Source organism: Muntiacus reevesi, chromosome X (assembly GCF_963930625.1).
Source record: "Muntiacus reevesi chromosome X, mMunRee1.1, whole genome shotgun sequence".
In the NCBI taxonomy this organism is placed as follows: Eukaryota; Metazoa; Chordata; class Mammalia; order Artiodactyla; family Cervidae; genus Muntiacus; species Muntiacus reevesi.
The window spans coordinates 39503615-39526072 of record NC_089271.1 but is presented as its reverse complement, the minus strand read 5'-3'; the positions used below and the strand labels follow the sequence as shown (position 1 = coordinate 39526072).

Sequence of the window (22458 nt, the reverse complement as noted above, 5' to 3'; positions counted from 1 at the left end):
TCCTCACCACCTCTGGCAATCACCGGTTCTCTGTATCCATAACTCTGCTTCTGCTTTGCTATATTTGTTAATTTGTCTTGTTTTTTAGATTTCCCCTACAAGTGAAATCATCAAGTGTTTGTCTTTCTCTGTCTGACTTATTTCACTTAGCATAATACTCTCTAGGTCTATCCATGTTGTCACAAATAGCAAGATTTTGTCCTTTTTTATGGTGGAGTAATATTCAATTGTGTATATAAACCATATCTTCTTTCTTTTTTTCCTGTTTTTTTTTTCAAGTTTACATACGATATAAACGCTTTATTAACAGCAGATCATCCTGGTGGGCCACGGCGTCAACCCAGACACCCAGCACCCAGTCACAAGTTCAGCGCAGCCTCCGAGCCTCTCGCTCTGACTCCGGCAGGGTGAGCACGTCGCCCTCGCGCACCGGCCCTTTCACGTTTCGGATGATGGAGCGGCTCGTGTCGTCCATGAATTCTCCGCGCACCTGCGTGCACTGTCCCTGCGAACCGGTCCTGCCCAACACCTTGGTGACCCTGGCAAGCTTGATGGGCTGCACACGGCTCGTGTCCACGATGGCGGCGCGGTGGCGTTCGGGCGGAGAGCTTTTTCCTGTTTTTTATACCACATCTTCTTTATCCATTCATCTGTTGCTTTGTATCTTGGCTGTTGTAAACTGCAATGAACATGGCAATGCGGCATTTCTAGTTAGTGTTTTTGTTTTCTTTGGATAAATACCCAGGAGTGGAATTGCTGGATCATATGGTAGTTCTATTTTTAATATTTTGAAAAATCTCCATATTGTTTACTATAGTGGCTGCACCAATTTACATTTCCAGCAACAGTACCGAGGGGTTCCCTTTTTTCCACATCTTCACCAACACTTATTTGTTGCATTTTTAATAACAGCCATTCACACAGGTGTGAGGTGATACCTTGTTCTGGTTTTGACTTGCATCTCCCTGGTGATTAGTGATGTTGAGCATCTTTTTATGTATCTGTTAGCTGTCTGTATGTTCTTTGGAAAAATGTCTATTCAGTTCTGCTCATTTACTCATTGGGCTGTTTGTTCTTTTGATGTTGAGTTGTGTGAATTGTTTGTGTCTTTTGGATACTAACCCTTTATCAGTCATATCATTTGCACATATTTCTCCCACTCAGTAGGTTGTCTTTTCATTTTATTGACAGTTTCTTTTGCTGTGCAAAAGCTTTTACATTTAATTAGATTCCATTTGTTTATTGTTGCTTTTGTTACCTTTGCCTTAGGAGACAGATCCAAAAAAATAATGCTATTATTTGTGTCCGAGAGTGTTCTGCCTATGTTTTCTTCTAGGAGTTTTATTTCGTCTTGCATTTAGATCTTTAATCCATTTTTAGTTTATTTTTGCATATGGTATGAGAAAATGTTCTAATTTCATTCTTTTACATGTAGTTGACCAGTTTTCCAAGCACCACTTATTGAAGAGGCTCTCTTTTCTCCGTTGTTTATTATTGCCTCCTTTGTTGTCGATTGGCCATGAGTGTGTGGGTTTATTTCTGGGCTCTCTATTCTGTTCCACTTTTGTGTCAGTACCATACTGTCTTGATTACTGTAGCTTTGTAGAAGTCAAGGAATGTGATACATCCAGCTTTGTTCTTCTTTCTCAAGATTGTTTTGACTATTTGGGGTCTTTTGTGTTTCCATTTCTTTAGAATTATTCGTTCTTGTTCTGTGAAAACTGCCATTGGTAATTTTATAAGGATTTCAATGAACCTCTAGCTTTGGGTAGTTGGGTTATTTAAACAATATTAGTTCTTCTAATCCATGAACACAGTATATCTTTCCAACTGTTTGTGTCTTCTTCATTTTCTTTCATCAGTATCTTATGGTTTTCTGATTACAGATCTTTTACCAATTTAGATTTATTCTTAGGTATTTTTGATGCAATGTACATGGGATTATTTTCCTAATTTCTCTTTCTGATAGTTCATTGTTAGTGTATAGAAATGATTTAGATTTCTATATATTAATTTTGCATCCTGCCACTTTACCAAATTCATCAACAAACTCTAGAAATTTTTTGGTGGTGTCTTTAGAATTTTCTATGCAGAAATCACTGATGTGGAACATTAAAAAAGAACAAAGAATAAAAAGAAATGAGGACAGTTTAAGAGGCTTTTAAGACAACATCAAATGTAGTAACATTACCATTAATGCAATGTTAGTAGGGTCTCAGAAGGAAGAAAGGGGCAGAGAACATATTTGAAGATAGAATAGCTGAAAACCTCCCTAACATGGATAAGAAACAGGCATCCAGGTCCAAGAAGCACAGAATCCCAAATAGGATCACCCCAAAGAGAACCACACCAAGACAGATTGTCATTAAAATGGCAAAAATTAAGGATAAAAAGAGAACACCAAAAGAAGCAGGCGGTCGGGGCGGGGTGGTGGAGGTGAGATTTCTCTGGTGGTCCAATGGTTAAGACTCCCTGCTTCCAATGCAGGGAATGTGGGTTTGATCCCTGTTCAGGGAACTAAGATCCCACATGCTTTGCAGTGCTGCCCAAAATAAATAAAGTAAAAGTAGCAAGGGCCAAGCAACATGTTATGTAGAAGGGAACCCCCATAAGGTTATCAGCTGACTTTTCAGCAGAAACTCTTCAAGCCAAGAGGGTAGCACAATGTATTTAAAATAATGAAAGGAGAAAACCTACAACTAAGAATTCTCTAACCAGCGAGGCTTTTATACAGGTTTGATGAAGAGATCAAAAGTTTTACAGACAAGCAAAAGTTAAAAGAGTTCAGCACCACCAAACCAGCTCTATAAGAAATGTTAAGGGGACTTCTCAAAGCTGAAAAGGAAAGGCTGCAACTAGAGACATGAAATTATGAAAGGAAAAAAATCTCCTTGGTTAAGGCAAATATACAGCACAGGTAGTAAATTAACCACAGAAAACCAGTAGGAAGATTAAAAGACAAAAGTAAAATCTATATCCATAATAAGTAGTTAAGGGGTGTATTAAAAAAAGATGCAAAATGTGATGTCAAAACCAATAAATGTTGGGGGAAGGCAAGGAATAATGTGGGGTTGTTAAAATATGTTTGAATTTAAGAGATCAGCAACTTAAATATATATATATATAAATATATAAACAAAAATGAAGAAGGAATGATAGGATTAGAACAGTGATTCTCAAAGTATGGACCCTTGGATCATTTCAGGGATCCATGAAGTCAAAACTATTTTCATAAGATTTTATTTACCTTTTTCACTAGGTTGACACTGCATTGATGGTGGAAAAGCTAAAACCGCTAGTGCTTTAGCATGAGTTAAGGCAGTTGTACTCATTGTCTTAGTGGTCACTTATTTTTTACTGCCATGTTCAAAAAAAAAAAGAAAATCACAAGTTTCACTTAAGGATGTCTTTGCTGAAGTAGTAAAAATTATTAATTTTATTAAATCAACCCTTGAATACATGTCTTTATAATATTCTGTGTGATGAAATGGGAAGTCTGCACCAGGCATTTCTGCTACGCTCTGAAATATGATGGCTGTCTCCAGGAAAAGCGATTGTGCAATTATTTGAGTGGAGAGCTGAACTAGCCACTTTTTTTTTTTTTTTTTGGTGGAAAGCTATTTTTACTGACAGGCAAACTATGGGTATTCAGACAGAGGTATCTGGCAGACATTTTCTTGAAAATTAAGATGTGGACCTTGTCAGTTCAAGAAAAACAACTTGACAGTATTTATTGCCAATGATAAAATTCAAGCTTTCAAGTGAAAATTGGAATTTTGGAAACTTATATCCACCCCTGTGAGTTTAATATCTTGTCAATATTTAAAGACTTTTCAGATGAGACTCTTGGTGATATTAACAAAAGTGATTTGGGAGATATTGTGCAATGAGATGTGTCAACATTTCTAATATTTGCATAACTCAGTGAACCAACATTTTTGAAATGACTAATGCATGATGTTACAAAATCATGGATGGGTAAAAGATCCACTCAAAGTACAAGATAGATTTTAATGAAACAGGTTATGAAAAGTACATTGATGTGGTTTCAGATTCCACATCTCAACTACCCTTGAAGAAATTACCATTTCTTTCTAAAAAGTATGTCCATGATTATCTGTAAAGGCTATTGAAATGCTCCGGCCTTTTCTAAACTACAGATTGGTATGAGGCTGGGTATTCTTCCACCAAATATACTTCAACCAAAGCAACATATTACAGCAGATTGAATATAGGAAATATGAGAATCTAACTCTCTTCTAGTAAGCCAGACATTAAAGCAATTTACACAAATGTATAGTGCCACTTTTTTCACTAATTATCTTTCTTTTGGAAAAAGAAAAAAAATGGTTATTTTCCATAAAATATGCTATTTATGTTATACTTATTACATTATTTTTAAATGCACTAATACAAACATTCTAAAATTTCTCAGTTTTAATATTGCACATGGTAAATATCAGAAGCTATAACCTACATAAACAAAAGCTCTTTGGGATCCTTAATAACTATTAAGAATTCTGAGTCTAATAACCCTATATGCAAAACAGAAAAAGAGACACAGAAGTACAGAACAGACTTTTGAACTCTGTGGGAGAAGGTGAGGGTGGGATGTTTCAAAAGAACAGCATGTATATTATCTATGGTGAAACAGATCACCAGCCCAGGTGGGATGCATGAGTCAAGTGCTCGGGCCTGGTGCACTGGGAGGACCCTGAGGAGTCGGGTGGAGAGGGAGGTGGGAGGGGGGATCGGGATGGGGAATACGTGTAACTATATGGCTGATTCATATCAATGTATGACAAAACCTGCTGAAAAAAAATTAAAAAAAAAAAAAAAAGAATTCTGAGTCTAAAATTTGAGAACTTTTGTATTAGAACATCATTATTTTCCACGTAATAATAGTTAATGAAGTAATGGATCTTGGAATCCTGATAGATATTTACAACATTATCTATGAAATATTCTTTTCAAAAAATCTGTCTCTGATAAAACTCTAGATTCTACTACCAGTTTATATAAAATATATAAATTTTTATATAAAAATGTTATATACAATTTTATATATTTATTATATATAAAATAGAAGGGCAAGATGAACCTGTTAAGGTCACACTGGGTTTATAAAAAGCAAAACCTAGCATAACAGGTCTTTCCATAGGAGATATGACTCCATTTCTTCAATGAATAAATTACAAGGAAAAGAAAGGGAGAAGCAACCCATGGACTTCTGTTCCTGTTGTGTGGAATGCTTTACCCTGCATTTCCAGTTGGTGAGCTCATATTTATCTTTCTTTAAAAATTTTTTTTCTTCCAGTTTTATTGAGATAGAATTGACATACAACATCATGAAATGATTACTACAGTAAGTTTAGTGAACATCCATCATTGCATATATTGGGTTGGCCAAAAAGTTCGTTTGGCCATCGAGCAGAAAAACTCGTATGAACTTTTTGGCCAACCCAAGAGATACATTAAAGAAACAGAGAAAATATACATTTTTTTCTTGTGATGGGAACTCTCAGGATTTACCCTCTTAACTTTCATATATAACATATAGCAGTGTTAATTATATTTATCATGTTGTATAATACATCTGTGTGTGTGTGTGTTAGTCGCTCAGTTTGTGTCCAACTCTTTGCGACCCCATAAACTGTAGCCCACCAGGCTCCTTTGTCCATGGGATTCTCTAGGCAAGAATACTGGAGTGGGTTGCCACATACATCTCTAGTACTTATTTATTTTGTAACTGGAAGTGTGTATGTCTTGACTATCTTCATCCATCCCCCCTCCCCCCATCCCCTATCTCTGGTAACCCCAAATCTGATCTCATTTTCTATGAGTTTGTTTTTGAAGGATAATTGACCTTCAATGCTACGTTAGTTCTTATTACGTAGCATTGTGATTTGGTATTTCCATACACTTTGAAATGACCACAGTTTACTCAGTTTTCAAGTCAAAGTTACCTCCTCAGTGAAGCCTTTCCTACCTTCCCCAGACAGAACCCGTTACTTCTTTTGTACTCCAAAGGTATTTTGTACAAATCTGCAGTTTACTGCTCACCATAGTTTATTACAGTGTCTGTTTACAAGTTTCATCTCTCCTTGAGTTCCAGCACCACCTTCTCTATGCATATCTATTTCCAAGGCTCGGCACTATAATTCTGGTTCATAACAGTCAACAGATGTTTATTAAATGAATGAATGGGATGGTGGTTGGGTCCATGCTCAAGGCCATGAATCTACAATTCATTCCTTTTCTAATGAATTCTACTACTGTCATGGACTGAACTGTAACCCCTCCAATTGATATGTTGAAGCCTTAACCACCAATGTGGTGGTATCTGGAGATGGGGCCTTTGGGAGATCATTAGGATTAGATGGATCGTGAGGGTGGGGCCTACAGGATGGTACTGGTGCCCTTATAAGAGTAGAGGTGCAACCTTTCTCTCTCTCTGCCAATCTTGCTCTCCGTCTTTACCACGGGAGGACTCACTGAGAAAGCAGTCATCCACAAGCCAGGAAGACAGCTCCCACCAGAACCTGACCATGCTGGCACCTTGATCCCAGACTTCCAGTTTCCAGAACTGGAAAATAAATGTCTGTTGTTTAAGCTACTCAATCTATGATATTTTATTATAGTAGCCCAAGCTGACTAATTCATCTGCCTTTGCTCCTCCTACATCTTCAGGTTCTTCACCAGTTTCCTTTATCCAGGAAACCAAACTTGACACAATGTCCTAAGGGTCTGATCATGACTAATTTTGACCAAAGGCAAGTTTAACAATAAGTACAGTTACTGAGTGCCTAATCTATGGCAGGCACTGCTCTGGGTGTAGGATGGTAGTAGGGTTAAGAAATCTAGGGCCTGCTATTTTGAGCTTAGAACCTACTTGGGAGATGGCCAATGATTAAGTGAATCCATAAAAATAATTGCAGCTATAGTAAATGCTGTGAAGAAAATAGAACATTGTGATGTAGAATCAGGGTCTGTTTTGGTGGGGGGGGGGGGTTGGGGGAGTAGTGCAAATTACTCTAACTAGGGTGGTAAGGGAGGGAGTGATATCTAAGATGAGATACAAGCGAGCCAGCTGTGTGTGAAATAGGGGGAGAATTTGATTTATAGGCTTGGGAGACAGTAAGTGCAAAGGACCTGAAGCAGGGGAAGAGCTTGGCATGTTTTAACTGGTGGTAGGTGAAGGGAAGCAGCGTTTACCACCTCAAAATATGCCTCTTTAGCGAAAGAATTCTTTTGAGCTGGTTATTTTTAGACATAGGAAAAGCTCTGAAAACCCACTCGAAGTTACTCTTTTGTAAGAGACATTTACAATTGTAAGGGAAATCTCCATTTGTAAGGGTGTCGCCCTCTCCAGTACCAGGAAAAAGAGGATGACTAAACCTCTAGAAACTCTCAACAATGGAGATGGCAGTCATGTGTCAGCCCTAGAACCTTACCTGTGCTTTTTTTTTTTTTATTTTAGGCTGTGCTGGGTCTTCATTGTTGGGTGGGCTTTTCTCTAGTTGTGGTGAGTGAGGGCTACGCTTCGTTGCAGTACGCAGGCTTCTCATTGCAGTGGCTTCTCTTGTAGAGCACAGGCTCTAGGGCTTGAGGACTTCAGTAGTTGTGGTTCCCATGGCACACGGGCTTAGTTGTTCCAAGGATGTGGGGTCTTCCTGACCCAAGAATCGAACCCTTTTCTCCTGCAGGGCATCACTGAGGCACAGGGGAAGGTGATTGGAAAGAGGTACTGTTATCTAGTTCTGCACAGGCCTGAGCTACTAAGCTACAGGCTTCTGCTCTTAGCACGACCTGGGGGTGGAAATTTTGGCCCTCTGATGTCAGAAGGTCACTGAGCCGAACACTTCTGGGTGTCTGCATGCCCAGTTTGGGGGGAGGGGGGTCAGTGGTCCTATCCATTTTTTTTTTTTAATTTTTATTGGAGTATAGTTGCTTTATGGTATTGTGTTTCTACTGTACAGCAAAGTGTATCAGCTCTATGTATATATACATCCCCTCTTCCTTTCTTTTTTTTTTAAACAGGAAAAAATCAAGCAAAAATTTAATAATCTATACATAGGAGAGACTCAGGAAAACTAAGTATCTCTGGTCCTATTCAGTCTTAATGAGCTCAGCTCAACCTAGACAACTGATTCCAAATTCCTGGAAAACAATTCTGGTGAACATCTTGTTGCTTAGCTTACTTGCCACTTGGAGGATATGCTAGTCTTCAAACGACCTTGATTAGTGAAGGCAGGTGAAATGGATTTGACTCGTGATTTACCCACTGCTTCACGAGGAGGCTTTAGAGGCGTCCAGGCAGGGGATGATGGTGGAAGCAAAGAAAGAGAGGCAGAGCTGTTAGAAATCTATATGGAGGGTTTGCAGAGTTTTCTGATGGGGTCTCCACATACTGCAGTACCCCTGTATCCTTGCAGGCAGGGCTCCTAAGCTGGGATCCATGTGTCCCAGGAAATTCCTGAATGCACGTTGGGGAGTTCACACCCCTCTGAAAAGGTATGAGGGATGGTATGTCTGAGTATTGTCTTGGCGGGGGTGGGCGCCCATGGTTTTTATCAGGTTCTCAAAGGTGGTAGAAACCCCAACAGATATGAGAGGTGATTGAAGCTGGAGGAGGGACACGTTGGGGGTTTGTCATGCTCTTTACTTTTCTGTTTGCTTGGAAGTTTGCATGATAAGCAGCTCAAAATGTTGGTGTGCCAACTGTGCAAGAAGAACAAAGGATTGTTGTGGCAGACCTTTTGAAAGGCACATTGCTACATTTTATGGCTCATGGTCAGTCTGTTCCAAGATTTCCAAGGTGTTCTCAGATTGCCACAGCCCCCGTCCTCCCCTATGTGGCTTTGGTGGCCACTTAGTTTCTCCTTCAAGGGGACCGCCTTTTGCTGAATTTCATTTTCTGAATTTCACAAATGCAGAGTATATTAAAGTTCCTTGAAACAAAGAGCTGGGGTGCTGGGGTTTGAGGGCCCTGACTTGAAAACAGCTTTCTCAGGCATTGGTGACCCTGAGAAATAACAAAAACCTTGAGCCTCAAATTCTTCTACGTAAAAGAGGACTTATATTTGCTCTTTGGGTGATTGGTGATAAAAAAGAAGATCTGGGTAAAATACATATCCCAGCCCTGCGTGACTAAACATGAGCTTGGCGCTGCTGTCCTTTTCAGGTTGTGGAAGAATCATGCGAAATTGGCGAGCACGGTGTCCTCTTCCATCATTCAACTGGTCAAGGTAGGATTTAATTTTTATTTTATTTAAAAAACACTTTTTACTGAAGTATAATTGATTTACAGTGTTGTGTTAGTTTCCAGTGTACAGCAAAGTGATTCAGTTATACATATGTATGTATCTATTCTTTTTTAGATTCTTTCCCATTATAGTTTATTACAAGATATTGAATATAGTTCCCTGTGCTATACAGTAGGTCCTTATTGGTTATCTATTTTTTTTTTAAATTTATTGATTTTTTGTTTTTGACTGTGCTGGATCTCTATTGCAGCATGGGCTTTTCTTTAGTTGTGGTGAGCGGCGGCTACTCTCTAGTTGCAGTGCCCAGGCTTCTCATTGTGGTGGCTTTTCTTATTGCAGAGCTCAGGCTCTAGGCCCATAGGCTTCAGTAGCTGAGGCCCTAGACCACAGGCTCAATTGTAGTGGTGTACGGGCTTAGTTGCTCCACGGCATGCGGGATCCTACTGGATCAGGGATCGAACCAGGGTCTCCTGCCTTGGCAGGTGGATTCCCAACCACTGGGCCACTAGGGAATCCTGGTTATCTATTTTATACATGTGCTGTGTGCTGTGCTTATTCACTCAAGCATGTCTGACTCTCTGTGGTCCCTTGGACTGTAGCCTGCCAGATTCCTCTGTCTATGGGATTCTCCAGGCAAGAATACTGGAGTGGGTTGCCATTCCCTTCTCCAGGGGATCTACCTGACCCAGGGATCGAACCAGCATCTCTTGTGTCTCCTGCATTGGCAGGAGGATTCCTTACCACTATAATATATATAATAGTGTGTATATTTTAGTCCCAAGCTCCTAGTTTATCCTCCCCTCCCCCCACCTTTCCCCTTTAGTAAGGCAAGTTTGTTTCCTTTCTCTGTGTGTGTTCCTGAGAGGACTGGGGAAAGTCATTTGTTATGTTGAATGCCTCTCTCACACCCCACCACCAGTATTAAGCACCCCAAGGGTCAAGCAGAGTTGGGCTGACACCCTGATTCCCCTGACTCTGCTGAAAAACCTGCAGTGTGTCTTTGAGGTATAGTTCTCTCTCTTGCTTGTTCAGTTCTGCTTTTGACAAAGTCAGAGCCGTTGGCCTGGTGGCCCCGTGGGCAGCTTACGGAGGCCACACCTTGGCTGGTCTCCCCACCTCAGACCCCGTCCCCCTGGTGACGTCCCGGGCTGCTCCGGGGGACTCATCCTGCCTCTCCTCTGCTGCTCCAAGCAGGTCAGTCTCTGGTACCTGGTTCTTCCCTTGTTCTCAGCTCAGTTTTCCTTTCTTCTCCCGTAGCTGCTCCCAAAGCAATTGGCCACGTTCCTCAGCGCCTGCTTTCTTTAGAGCCCTGAAGCCAATCTGTTTTGGTTTCCAGGGTTTCAAAGGATGACAAGGGCAAGGCCTCCTGTACTGGAAGAGCATCCCCTATCCTCTCTCATTTGATTCTTCCAACTGTTTTAATCATACGGAGGCTTGGAGGGTGTTACGGAGGCAGCGCAGGGTGGTGGCTGAGAGAGCAGGCTCTGGTGTCAGCAACTTTGGGTCTCATTCTGGCCCTCCTACCTATTAACTGAGTGACCTCGACCAAATCACTTAACCTCTCTTTGTCGCCATTTTTTACCTCCACCATAGAGATAATACCACTTACCTCTGGGGCTTATGAGGATAAAGTACTAAGATGACATGGCATATAAAAGTTGTTTAATGAATGAAGAAAATCACATAAGAAGGGTTCAATTAGTGAAGAAAGTCATGGCAAGAGGGTTCAATGAATGAAGAAAATTCTGGTCACTCAAGTAGTGCCAGACTGCTCTTGCTGCCCCTTTAGACCCACTCTTCCCACCCTGTTCTCATCTGCCTGACTTCTTCTTGGGTTTGGCCGTTGGCGAGCCCCAGCAAGAGCACAAAGGATGGAGGCAGAATGAAGTCAGAGATCTATTTCCCTGACTCTGTTCCAACAGAGTCACCTTACTCTGCCTATGTTCCTTGTCAGGAGGTCATAGCTCTTCTTAAGGCAGCCCTCTCTATGGGACTTCTCCCTTTTGGGTTCCAATGAGAAGTCTATCTCTTCCATCTTTGGAGCTAAGAGTGAACACAGTCTCAGGGTACTGCATTGACCCTAACTGGTGTAACTGGGAGCTTCCAGAATGACCTCCTTCTTGGTGGGCTCCTTACTCCTCATAGGCTTGGACCTTTGGGGTGTCTTTCTTCACAAGGTCTTGAGGAGATGATCCAATGAAATACTATCTAGAGTATGTTGTTGACTGTAAAGCACTGTGATTACTATAGGGTTTTATTTTTACTAGGAGGTGACCAAACCCTCATAGGTGAAAAAATGACTGTAGGAAAAATATCTGGGAATCTGTTATGTTTACCTTGTGTGTGTGCGTGGTCAGTTGTATCAGTCGTGTCCAACTCTTTTGTGACCCCATGGACTGTAGCCTGCCAGGCTCTTCTGTCCTTGGAGATTCTGCAGACAAGAATACTGTAGCGTGTTGCCATTTCCTTCTCCAGGGAATCTTCCCAACCCAGGCAGCAAATCTGTGGCTCCAGTGTTGGCAGGCGGATTCTTTCCCAATGAGCCACCTGGGAAGCTGATGTTCACCTATTTAGGTATTGGGATTATAATTTCAAAACCCAATCTATCAAAATGGTACCTCCCTCCCCTCACTTAGAACCTGAGAAAGGAATGTTCTGAGGATCTGTGTTCTATGCAATGGGTCCCTATGGAGGCCTTTTATCTCTTCTACCACATGATGTGAGGAATTTCAAGGCCTATCTCTTCTAAAGCCTAAAGCCTGCAGCCCCACAATCTCACTGAGGGCTCCACCTGCTCTGTTTTGGTCACCAACACATCTGTCTTTCCAAAAGGTGAGGCAGTTTGATCGACGAGCTAGATCTTCTTGGCCTGTGAATCTGGGGGGCTTTGCCTTATCTCTGAAGACAGTTTTCTACAATTTAATATGTACGTCAGATATTTCCATTTCTGACTTCTTTTTCCCTCAGGCTGTCTGACTGGCTCTGGGAGACATCTTAGATATCTCACCCTTTTTGGCACTGGCCCCAGGCCAGAATTCAACTTTTTTGACAACCCGGTCCCTGGAGCTAGCAGATATCTCTCAAGAAACATTTCTCTCCACTTTGCAAGGAGATCAAGGGTTTCTGTAGTCTCCTCTCTTAACTGAATCCCACCCTCCTCTTCCTGACTGCCTTGGCCAACTTCCTTCCTATTTGTATTAATCAGTGTCCCCCCTGGTTCAGACTTTTCTAAGCTCCATGCACTCCCCTTCTTCTCTGAAATGTCATCCTGTAGGACATGCTCCCACCCCATGTTCCAGCAGCCTCTCAGTCAGTATATGTCATTGTTACCTTTACAGCCCAAACTCATCTCAGTCATGATGAGAGATACAGCAGTGAGCCATCCTGAAGAGAGAGCTTAGTTCCCTACCCAGGGATTGAATCTGGGTAGCCTGAATGAAAATCAGGAATCCTAGCTGCTAGACCACCAGGGGCTTGAGGCAAGAAGCAAAATGGCCCTGACTCTTTCCCCTCCTTTGAAAGCAAGAATGTTTCAAGGAGGTGAAAACTGGAAAAACAAGTATACAAAGTTTATTATTAGAGACTCCGTATATCATGTGGGAGAGCACACAGAGAAATACTTTATGACAGAAGCAAGGCAGAAATGCCCACTTGAAGAGAAAGGGTATGGGCGTCTTCTCTAATGAGGGGCACCTTAAAGAGGTGATTTAAATCAGTAATAATTCATGCAGTGAATGAAGAGTCCTTCATCACATTGTGAGAAAGTAAAGTTACCTTGCATCTGTGGCCACAGAATTTTGGCTCGAATTCTGAGGTGTTCTACGTGTTTAGGAGGTATGGACCGTCCTTAAAGTCAGTTTTTATTATTTACCCATCTTTTCCCGAAATCAGTTCAATTTAACTGTGTGTGAGGGGCAGCTTCTTGATTTAGCTTGAGTTGTACTGGACAAAACACTGAACTCACAACTATTTTCCTTAATTGATCTCCAAGGGTGACCCTTTCCCCTCTGAACATTGTTACCTCTTATTAAACCTGTTGCTCTTCTCCACTCCTGTGTTTCCTTAGCCATTCTCCCCCTAAACATAACATTATTGTTCCTGTGAAGGTCACAATGAAAAAAAGAGCCAAACTGGGCTCAAGACAGTGGCAGAGATGTGCTTTAAACAAATAAGATAATAAGTTGCCAACAAGGTCATGGTAAACCTTGGCTGTTCATGGACAATTATGGTTAGACAGAGAGAGCTAGAATGATCCAGAAACCTGAAGGGCATATGTGAATGGCAGCGCCCCGAAACCAGCACCTCGCATTCTAAGCCCACTCAAGAACAGGGTCAGCGATTTAGCAAAACCATCTGGTTTCACACAGGCGTTTTATTAACGTCAGCACCACAGATGGGTGCAATAAGCCCCTTTTTAAAGGAAATGGAAGCACATTGGCTTAAAAAAAACCTTTTTGTTGAAGTGTCATATATGTACAGGAAAGTGGGGACTTCCCTGGCGGTTCAGTGGTTAAAACTTGGCCTTCCAATGCAGGTGGTGCGGGTTCGATCCCTGGTCAGGGAGCTGAGATCCCACATGTCTTGTAGCCAAAAAACCAAAACATGAAACAGAAGCAATATTATAACATTCAGCTTTCGGCTTTCGGCTCGGAGGAGGCGAAGGTGTAACTTTCTTGGTCGTCCGCAATCTGGGTTCATCCGACACCAGCCGCCTCCACCGTGCCGCCTAAGTTCGACCCCAATGAGATCAAAGTCGTGTACCTGAGGTGCACCGGTGGGGAAGTCGGTGCTACGTCTGCCCTGGCCCCCAAGATCGGCCCCTTGGGGGCCAAAAAAGGTCGGTGATGACATCGCCAAGGCAACTGGTGATTGGAAGGGTCTGAGGATTACACTGAAACTGACCATTCAGAACAGACAAGCCCAGATTGAGGTGGTACCTTCTGCTTCTGCCCTGATCATCAAAGCCCTCAAGGAACCACCAAGGGACAGAAAGAAGCAGAAAAGCATTAAGCACAGTGAAAAGATCACTTTTGATGATATCGTCAACATTGCCCGGCAGATGCGGCATCAGTCTCTAGCTAGAGAACTTTCTGGAACCATTAAAGAGATCCTGGGGACCGCCCACTCTGTGGGCTGCAATGTTGATGGCCGCCACCCTCATGACGTCATAGATGATATCAACAGTGGTGCAGTGGAGTGCCCAGCTAGTTAAGAACTGCAACGGAAAAAGAAAAATAAAGGATCATTTGACAACCAGTGGGGAGGTGGGGAACAAATTCAGTAAAGACTTTAAAAATAGTCCATATAAAAAAAAATCTTAAATAAAAAGTGCGCAAATGTTTAGTTCGAGCTCACTGAGCAAACTGGGCTCACCCATGCAGCCAACACCTAGATCAGAAACAGAAAATGACCAGTGACCCCCAAAAGTTCCTCTTCTGATCCCTCCCAGTCACTGTCTAACCGTTTCTCCCTGTCTAGCACTTTCTCTAGCATGTTACATATTTTAGTTATCTTATTTGTAATCTATCTCCCCCACTGGAATATAAGCTTCATGAAGGCAGACATTTGTGTTCTGTTTTGTTAAGTGCTATATCCCCAGCTCCTTGACCTGTGCCTAGCACATTATTATCACTCAGTCAATATTTGTGAAATAAATGGATGAAACTCTGCAATAAGAAATGCTAAAAAATGTGGCCGAGTGGTTAAGGTGGTGGACCAGAAATGCTTAAAAATAAGTCTAACCTTCAACAGATGAATGAACAAAGAAAATGTGGTCTAACCATACAATGAAATATTATTCAGCCATAAAAAGGAATGAAGGATACCTGCTACAATATGGCTAAACCTTAGAAACAAGGATGCTGAGTGAAAGAAGCTAAACACAAAGAACCACGTACTGTATGATTCCATTTATATGCAATGTCCAAAACAGGCAAGTCTATAGAGACAGGAAGTAGATTAGTGGTTGCCTAGGGCTGGAGAAGGGGGAAATTGGAATGGCTGTTTAGTGGGTAAGTGTTTTCTCTGTAGGTATGAAAATGTTTTGGAACTAGATAAAGGTGATGGCTGCATAACACTGTGAATGTACTCAGTGCTACTGAATTGTATACTTAAAGATGGTTTATTTTTTTCTTTCTTTTAAAAAAATATTTATTTATCTGTGCCAAGTCTTAATGCCTTAGTGGCACACAGGATCTTCAATCTTCTTTGCAGCATGTGGGATCTTTAGTTGTGGCATGTAGGATCTAGTTCCCTGACCAGGGATTGAACTTGGGCCCCTTGTATTGAGAGTGCAGAGTCTTAGCCACTGGACCACCAGGGAAGTCCCTCATTTTCTTTTATGTGAATTTCACCTCAATAAAGGAAATATTAAAAAATCCTCAGAGGGACTAAATTTGCTGAACACCTTTTCTTCACCACCAGAAAAAGTGGATGCTGGTGACTGTAGGAGTCTTTATTTGAGAAAGGTGATGGATATGTAGGCAAAAATTTGGAGGAAGTGACCTAGGCTACAGTACTCTGTGTAGGGAGGGGAGGGAGGATTTCTAGCCATGGGAATTGGAAGATGGGAGCCAGCAAAGTTGAGTGAAGGTAGACAAGGATGGAGAAAAAGATATGGAGATGACAATGCTGAGAAAAGAAACTTGGGATGAACCATTTCTCGAGAGAAATGCAGCCCTTTGTGGTGTTAGGGATCGTTTCTGAATACAAAGCATGCGTGGGTGTTCAGTCGCTTCAGTTGTGTCCAACTCTTTGCGACCCCATGGACTGTAGCCCTCCAGACTCCTCTGTCCATGGAATTCTCCAGGTAAGAATACTGGAGTAGGTTGCTATGCCCTTCTTCAAGGGATTTTCCTGGCCCGGGGATGAAACCCTGACTCTTAACATCTCCTGTCCTGGCAGGTGGATGCTTTACCATTGAGCCACCATACCCTCTGAATACAATAGGTAACATTAATGAGTACAGCACTATGGAGACTGGTTCGAAGACTTTTTTTAACTTCTTTTTTTCATTGAACAGTAGTTGATTGATAATAGTGTGTTAGTTTCAGGTGTACAACAAAGTGAGTCAGTTTTATATATATATATATATATTCTTTTTCAGGTTTTTGCTCATTATAGGTTATTACAAGATACTGAATATTATTCCCTGTGTTATACAGTAAATCTTTGTTGTTTATTGTATACATGGTGTTTTTTTAAAAAAACCTGAAGTATAGTTAATTTACAATGCTGTATTAATTGGTTGGAAATCTCTTGAAAGACTTCTGAATCTAGGAGACAAGGCCTTATAGTGGTTTGAATGGTGGCCCCCAAAAGATATGTTCATTTTCTAATCCCTGGAATCTGTGAATGTGACCTTATTTGGCAAAAGGTCTTTGCACATGAAATTAAGAATCTTAAGATGCAGAGATCTCCCTGGATTTTCTGGTGTGGGAGGAGTTAAATTCCAATAACATGTGTCCCTAGAAAAGAAAGGCAGAGAGAGATTTGAGACAGACAGAAGAAAAGAAGACAGACACAGAGTTGAAGGTGTAGTAGTGAAGGGAGAGATTTGAATGACGTGGCCACAAGCCAAGGAAGGCCAGCAGCCACCAGAGGCTTGAAAGTGTTTGGCCCTGCCTGTGGACACCTTGATTTTGACCTTCTGGCCTCCAGGCTGTGAGAGCATAAATTTCTGTTGCTTGAAGCCACCAAGTTTGTGGTAATATGTTACAGAAGTCCCAGGAAACTAATTCAGGCCTCCAGTGATAAACCCAACAAGTTGGAGAAAAAACTACACACAAGGTCAAGAGTTTGGGTCCTTGGGAATCCCAGGAGTGGAGAAGATCCCCAAACCCCCTTTGTGTCTGTGAGGATGAGCTGATGGTCATCTGGCTTATATATTGGCCCCCGTGTGCACTCATGTGGCTGACAGCAAATGAGGCATTCACGGGCTGACTGGCTCACAGCATTTCGTATTTTTTGGCCTGTCAGCATTAATGCTGCAAGAATACAGGTAGGTGCTTGGGTCACAAGTAAGAGTGTGAAGACTTTAAAACAGCACTCAAAGAGAAAGCAATCTATATTTGCTTCGTGGAAATAAAATTTTACTGCTCTATGAGCTCGGTTTATTAATTCAGAGTAGGGAAAGGAAATTGGCAAAGTCTGTCACCTTTTATTTGATCAAGTGACCAGCCACCTGAAGCGGGCATGTTTTAGACACTGGGTGATAAATGTTCACTGTGTGAAGATGGAAGGAGGGAAGAGTTTGATTTTGAAAGAACAATGCAGCCACGTGTTTATTGATCATACATGCAGTGTTCCTAAGAGAAGGACGTTGAATTTCAAAATTCTTATTGAAAAATTTTAAAACTTCCTTTCTCTGATTGTTGCAGAGAGGGAGGTAGAATTGAGAGGCTCTTTGACACACTTACCTATTTAACATTTAAAGCCTTGACTATACGCCTTAGCAGTACCAGGAGGCTGTGGGGTTTTACAATGTTTAAAATCCTTGGACATTGTCTCTGCTTTTATTCACATGTAATTTCATACTTTATGTTTAAAGACCTGGGTTTCCTAGGTAAGAATCATTCCCTTATCTTTCAATTCACAGATGATAGTTACTTAGAGAATGGAGACTGGACTGTTTATTTTCTTTTACTGTATCCTAAAGAATTATGGTAAAACTTGACTGAAAATTTCTGGACTACAGAAACAACTTCTCTGCCAATCCCTTCCACTCTTCCATCTGTTTCATCTCATAAAAGCAAGATAAAGTTGTATTCTCTCAGTTGTTCCTTTCTATCGTGTTTCTTACTTCAGTCTATCTTTCAGGAACACTATTATGTATATTTTTTGTGTATGTCTGAGTGCTCAGTCATGTCCGACTCTTCGCGACCCCATGGACTGTAGCCCACCAGGCTCCTCTGTCCATGGGATTTTCCAGGCAAGACTACTGGAATGAGTTGCCATTTCCTACTCAAAGGGATCTTTCTGACCCAGGGATCAAACCCTCATCTCTTGTGTTTCCTGCTTTGGCAAATGGATTCTTTACCACTGTACCTCCTGGTAAGCCCATATATATTATATATTATATGTTATATTATATATCATATACATTATATTATATATTATATGACTCCACTAGTCATTTAATAATGTCCCTTTACCCCCTATACCCATGGGCCATAGAGATTCTAAATAGAAGGTGGAATTGCCATATAATCTGGAATATTTCTTTTCTTATGTTAGTTTTTGTTTAAAGTAAGGCAAAATCCATATTGTGTTGTCAAGATTTAGACAGGGAAGCAGAGCCATCAGGATATTCTAAGAATGAATCCTTTTGCTGATGTGGGAGGCACGGGGGGAGTGAATATCTAGAAGCTGGGAGTCAGAAGATCAGAGTGTCACTAGCCACTACCAGAAGCATTGGTAGAACTGGACAAATCAGAGGTTTTGGGAAAGTTCAAGAAGTCAAGCGCATCCAGCTGTCCAAGTGTGGCGGTGAAGGGAGAGCTGGTGGAGAGGTTTATGGGAAGCTGGGGCCTCTGTGTCACTCCTGCCTGTGTGGGGCCACAGACAAGCCCCTGATGGTGGGACTGAGTCAGCCGTTGGCTAGCGGAGTCAGTGGTAGGAAATGCGAGCTTGAGGTGGAGCGGGGGAGAGTCAGATAAGCTAGCCTCTGCAGGGCACCTCTGTTTCTGTCCATCGCTACATCTGCTGGGGTGGTGGCTGCCAAAGGTAGTGACTACTGCTTGCCTTCTGCCCTACAGTTAATTCTCACACAAGTTCCACTTTTGGTAAACTCTAATCCGGAATCATACAAGAGAATGAGCTTCTGGGAAACTATGGAGTCTCCTCTCTTAATCAAGCTGCTATAGCACAATTCAGCCCAGCCCCCACTATCATGATAACTGAAATGACATCAAAACAAAAAGCCACTTAAAAAAATTCAATAGATTAAAAAATAATTGAAGTATAGTTGATGTACATTGTTGTGTATATTTCTGCCTACAGCAGTGATTCAGTCATACATGTTTGTATTATATATATTCTTTTAAAAATGTTCTTGGATATTGAAAGTGATACACAGTAGGACCTTGTTGTTTATCCATTCTATGTATAAAAGCTTACATTGGCTAACCCCAATCTCTCACTCCATCCCTCCTCCAACCCCCTCCCCCTTGGCAACCACCAGTCTGTTCTCAAAGTCTGTGATTCTATTTTGGTTTCATGGATAGTTTCATTTGTATCCTATTTTAGATTCCATATATAAGTGATATCATTTATTTATAAGTGTCTGTTTATGATTTACTTCACTTAGTATTAATATGATAATCTCTAGTTGCATATATGTTGCTCCAAATGGCATTGTTTCATTCTTTTTAATGGCTGAGTAGTATTCCATTGTGGAGAAGGCATTGGCACCCCACTCCAGTACTCTTGCCTGGAAGATCCCATGGACGGAGGAGCCTGGTAGGCTGCGGTCCATGGGATCGCTAAGAGTCGGACACGACTGAGCGACTTCACTTTCACTTTTCACTTTCACACATTGGAGAAGGAAATGGCAACCCACTCCAATGTTCTTGCCTGGAGAATCCCAGGGATGGGGGAGCCTGGTGGGCTGCCATCTATGGAATCACACAGAGTCGGACACGACTGAAGCGACTTAGCAGCAGCAGTATTCCATTGTACATACCATGTCTTCCTTATCCATTCATCTGTTGACAAGACATTTAGGTTGCTTCCATGTTTCACGTATTATGAATAGTTCTGTTATGAACCTAAGGATGCATGTTTCTTTTTGAGTTTTAGTTTTGTATGGATATTTGCCCGGGACTAGGATTGCTAGATTATATGGCAGTTCGATTTTTAGTTTTCTGAGGAACCACCATACTGTTTTCCACAGTGGCTGCACCAACTTACATTCCCACCAACAGTGTAGAAGCATTCCCTCCTACATTTACTCTTTGTAGAATTTTTAATGATGGCCATTCTGACCTGTGTGAGGTGCTACCTCATGTAGTTTTGATTTGCATTTATCTAATAATTAGTGATGTTGAGCATGTTCCTATTGGCCATCTATATTTCTTCTTTGGAGAAATGTTTATTCAGATCTTCTGCTCATTTTTTGATTGGATTGTTTGTTTTTGTTGTTGTTGAGTTGTATGAGCTGTTTGTATATTTTGGAAATTAAGCCCTTGTCAGTCACATTGTTTGCAGATATTTTCTCCCATTCTGTAGGTTGTCTTTTCATTTTGTTGACGGTTTTCTTTGCTATGCAAAAACTTGTAAGTTTGATTAGGTCCCATTTGTTTATTTTTTGTTTTGATTTCTATTACTTTGGGAGACTGACCTAAGAAAACTTTCGTACGAGAATGTTTTACCTATGATGTCTTCTAAGAGTTCTATGGTGTCATGTCTTATGTTTAAGTGTTTAAGCCATTTTGAGTTTATTTTTGTGTATGGTGAGAGGGTGTGTTTTAGCTTCATTGATTTCCATGTAGCAAAAGCCTTTTTGAAATTATTCTTCCATCCTACTGTCCCTCAGCTTAGAATTCAAAATGCATAAATATGTCACCCTTTTTAATACGATGGCCCAGTAAATCTGCTTTCAGTGGTGTTGAACCTGGCAGGGCATTGGAGTATGGAGGGGGTGGCACATGCTGAGAAACTCACAGGATTCCCACTTGTGGTTCTGACGAATACGTAACCCTGGGCAAATCCTTCCCTTCTGTACCTCTTGTTTTTTCCTATGAAATGGGAGAAATGGGCTGAATTGTACCCAGTTGGTATGGTACCAGTATCCAAATAAGATAATGGAAGTGAAAGCACCTTTGTTGTTATTGTTGTTGTTCAGTTGCTCAGTCATGTCTCACTCTTTGTGACTCCATGGACTGCAGCACGCCAGGCTTCTTTGTCCTTCACCATCTCCTGGAGCTTGCTCAAACTTATGTCCATTGAGTCGGTGATGCCATCCAACCGTCTCATCCTCTGTCATCCCCTTCTCCTCCTGCCTTCAACCTTCCCAGCATTAGGGTCTTTTCTAATGAGTCAGTACTTCACATCAGGTGGCCAAAGCATTGGAGCTTCAGCTTCGGCATCAGTCCTTCCAGTGAATATTCAGGGTTGATTTCCTTTAGAATGGACTGGTTTGATCTCCTTGCAGTCCAAGGGACCCTCAAGAGTCTTCTCTAACACCATAGTTTAAAAGCATCAATTATTTGGCACTCAGCCTTCTTTATGGTCTAATTCTTACATCCCTACATGACTGCTGGAAAAACCAGATGGACCTTTGTTGGCAAAGTAATGTCTTTGCACCTTTAGTGCTAAATACCATGATGGTTGTAAGTCCTGTTATTTCAAACTGAAGGAATATCCTTCAGCTTGTCAGATGTTAGAGATTATGTACAAAGTAGGTGATGAAAAATCATTTTGAAGTAAATGAATGAATGAATGAACCTGACTTGGCACCATGGGAAAAAATTGAAAGTGTTGGTGAGGACTTTATGTCAGATATGGAAATTGTCAGGGAACGTCTTTACTCTCCAAAGTCAGCACACCCCATGAATCCTCATCAGTGACATGATGACCCAGGAGTTTCCCTGCCCCTAGAAATATATATGTATTTTATAGTTAACAGAGAGTAAGGGAGACATCATTGTTGTCTCCATCATCATCATCATCATTATCGTCATTTGTCTGAAGCCCCAGAATATACTGAAACACAACATTGCTGATGGGAGAGGGTTTAGTATTGCTCTCTCTGGAGGGTACTTGGGAAGTTTGGCTCATGAGCTAGTAATTCCACTTCTGTGGGTTCATCTGAAAGAAGTGGCCTAATATGTATAAATGTGTAACTGCTGGGCCCTTGAGTTCTAGAGGTGAGCATACTTCATCTCAGAGGTGACTGTGTCTTGTGTTGAAGACAGCACCTGTATGAACCTTGATGGTACATTCTAATTGGCGAGAACTTGGATGGGTATAGGTAAACAAAGAATAAACAAGAGCACGTGGAGTTCCTCCACTCCTCATCCAGATGATGGGAAGACAGCCGTGAACAAAACAGACCAAGCTCCTGCCCTCATGCGGGAGAGAGGCAATCCAAAAATGAACAGTGTAATTGAATGTCAGGTTAAGTACCGTGAAGGGAAATAAAGTAGCGTCAAGGATTACAGAATGATGTGGGTGCCATTTTTAGATATGGCGG

General features: G+C 41.4%; 1 protein-coding gene and 1 pseudogene across 1 annotated transcript; one reads left to right on the top strand and one right to left on the bottom strand.

The window, feature by feature from the left end:
• Positions 1-279: 279 nt before the first annotated feature.
• On the bottom strand, positions 280-6550 carry LOC136154437 (small ribosomal subunit protein eS28-like). Its single transcript, XM_065916713.1, has 2 exons — positions 6481-6550; positions 280-615 (listed from the first exon to the last, which is right to left on the bottom strand). Exons 1-2 carry the CDS (start codon positions 6548-6550, stop codon positions 368-370), a joined length of 318 nt encoding a protein of 105 aa, XP_065772785.1. The 3' UTR covers positions 280-367.
• Positions 6551-9156: 2606 nt separating this feature from the next.
• LOC136154436 (large ribosomal subunit protein uL11-like) lies at positions 9157-14478 on the top strand (annotated as a pseudogene).
• Positions 14479-22458: the final 7980 nt, after the last annotated feature.

What these genes read in the sequence shown, in the direction of transcription:
- LOC136154437 (XM_065916713.1), bottom strand. Translation starts at nt 6,550, where the DNA reads ATGGTCAGGTTCTGGTGGGAGCTGTCTTCCTGGCTTGTGGATGACTGC. An exon ending in TCTCAGTGAGTCCTCCCGTG is followed by an intron (nt 616 to 6,480) that starts GTAAAGACGGAG and finishes TATAAAAAACAG; the next exon opens with GAAAAAGCTCTCCGCCCGAA.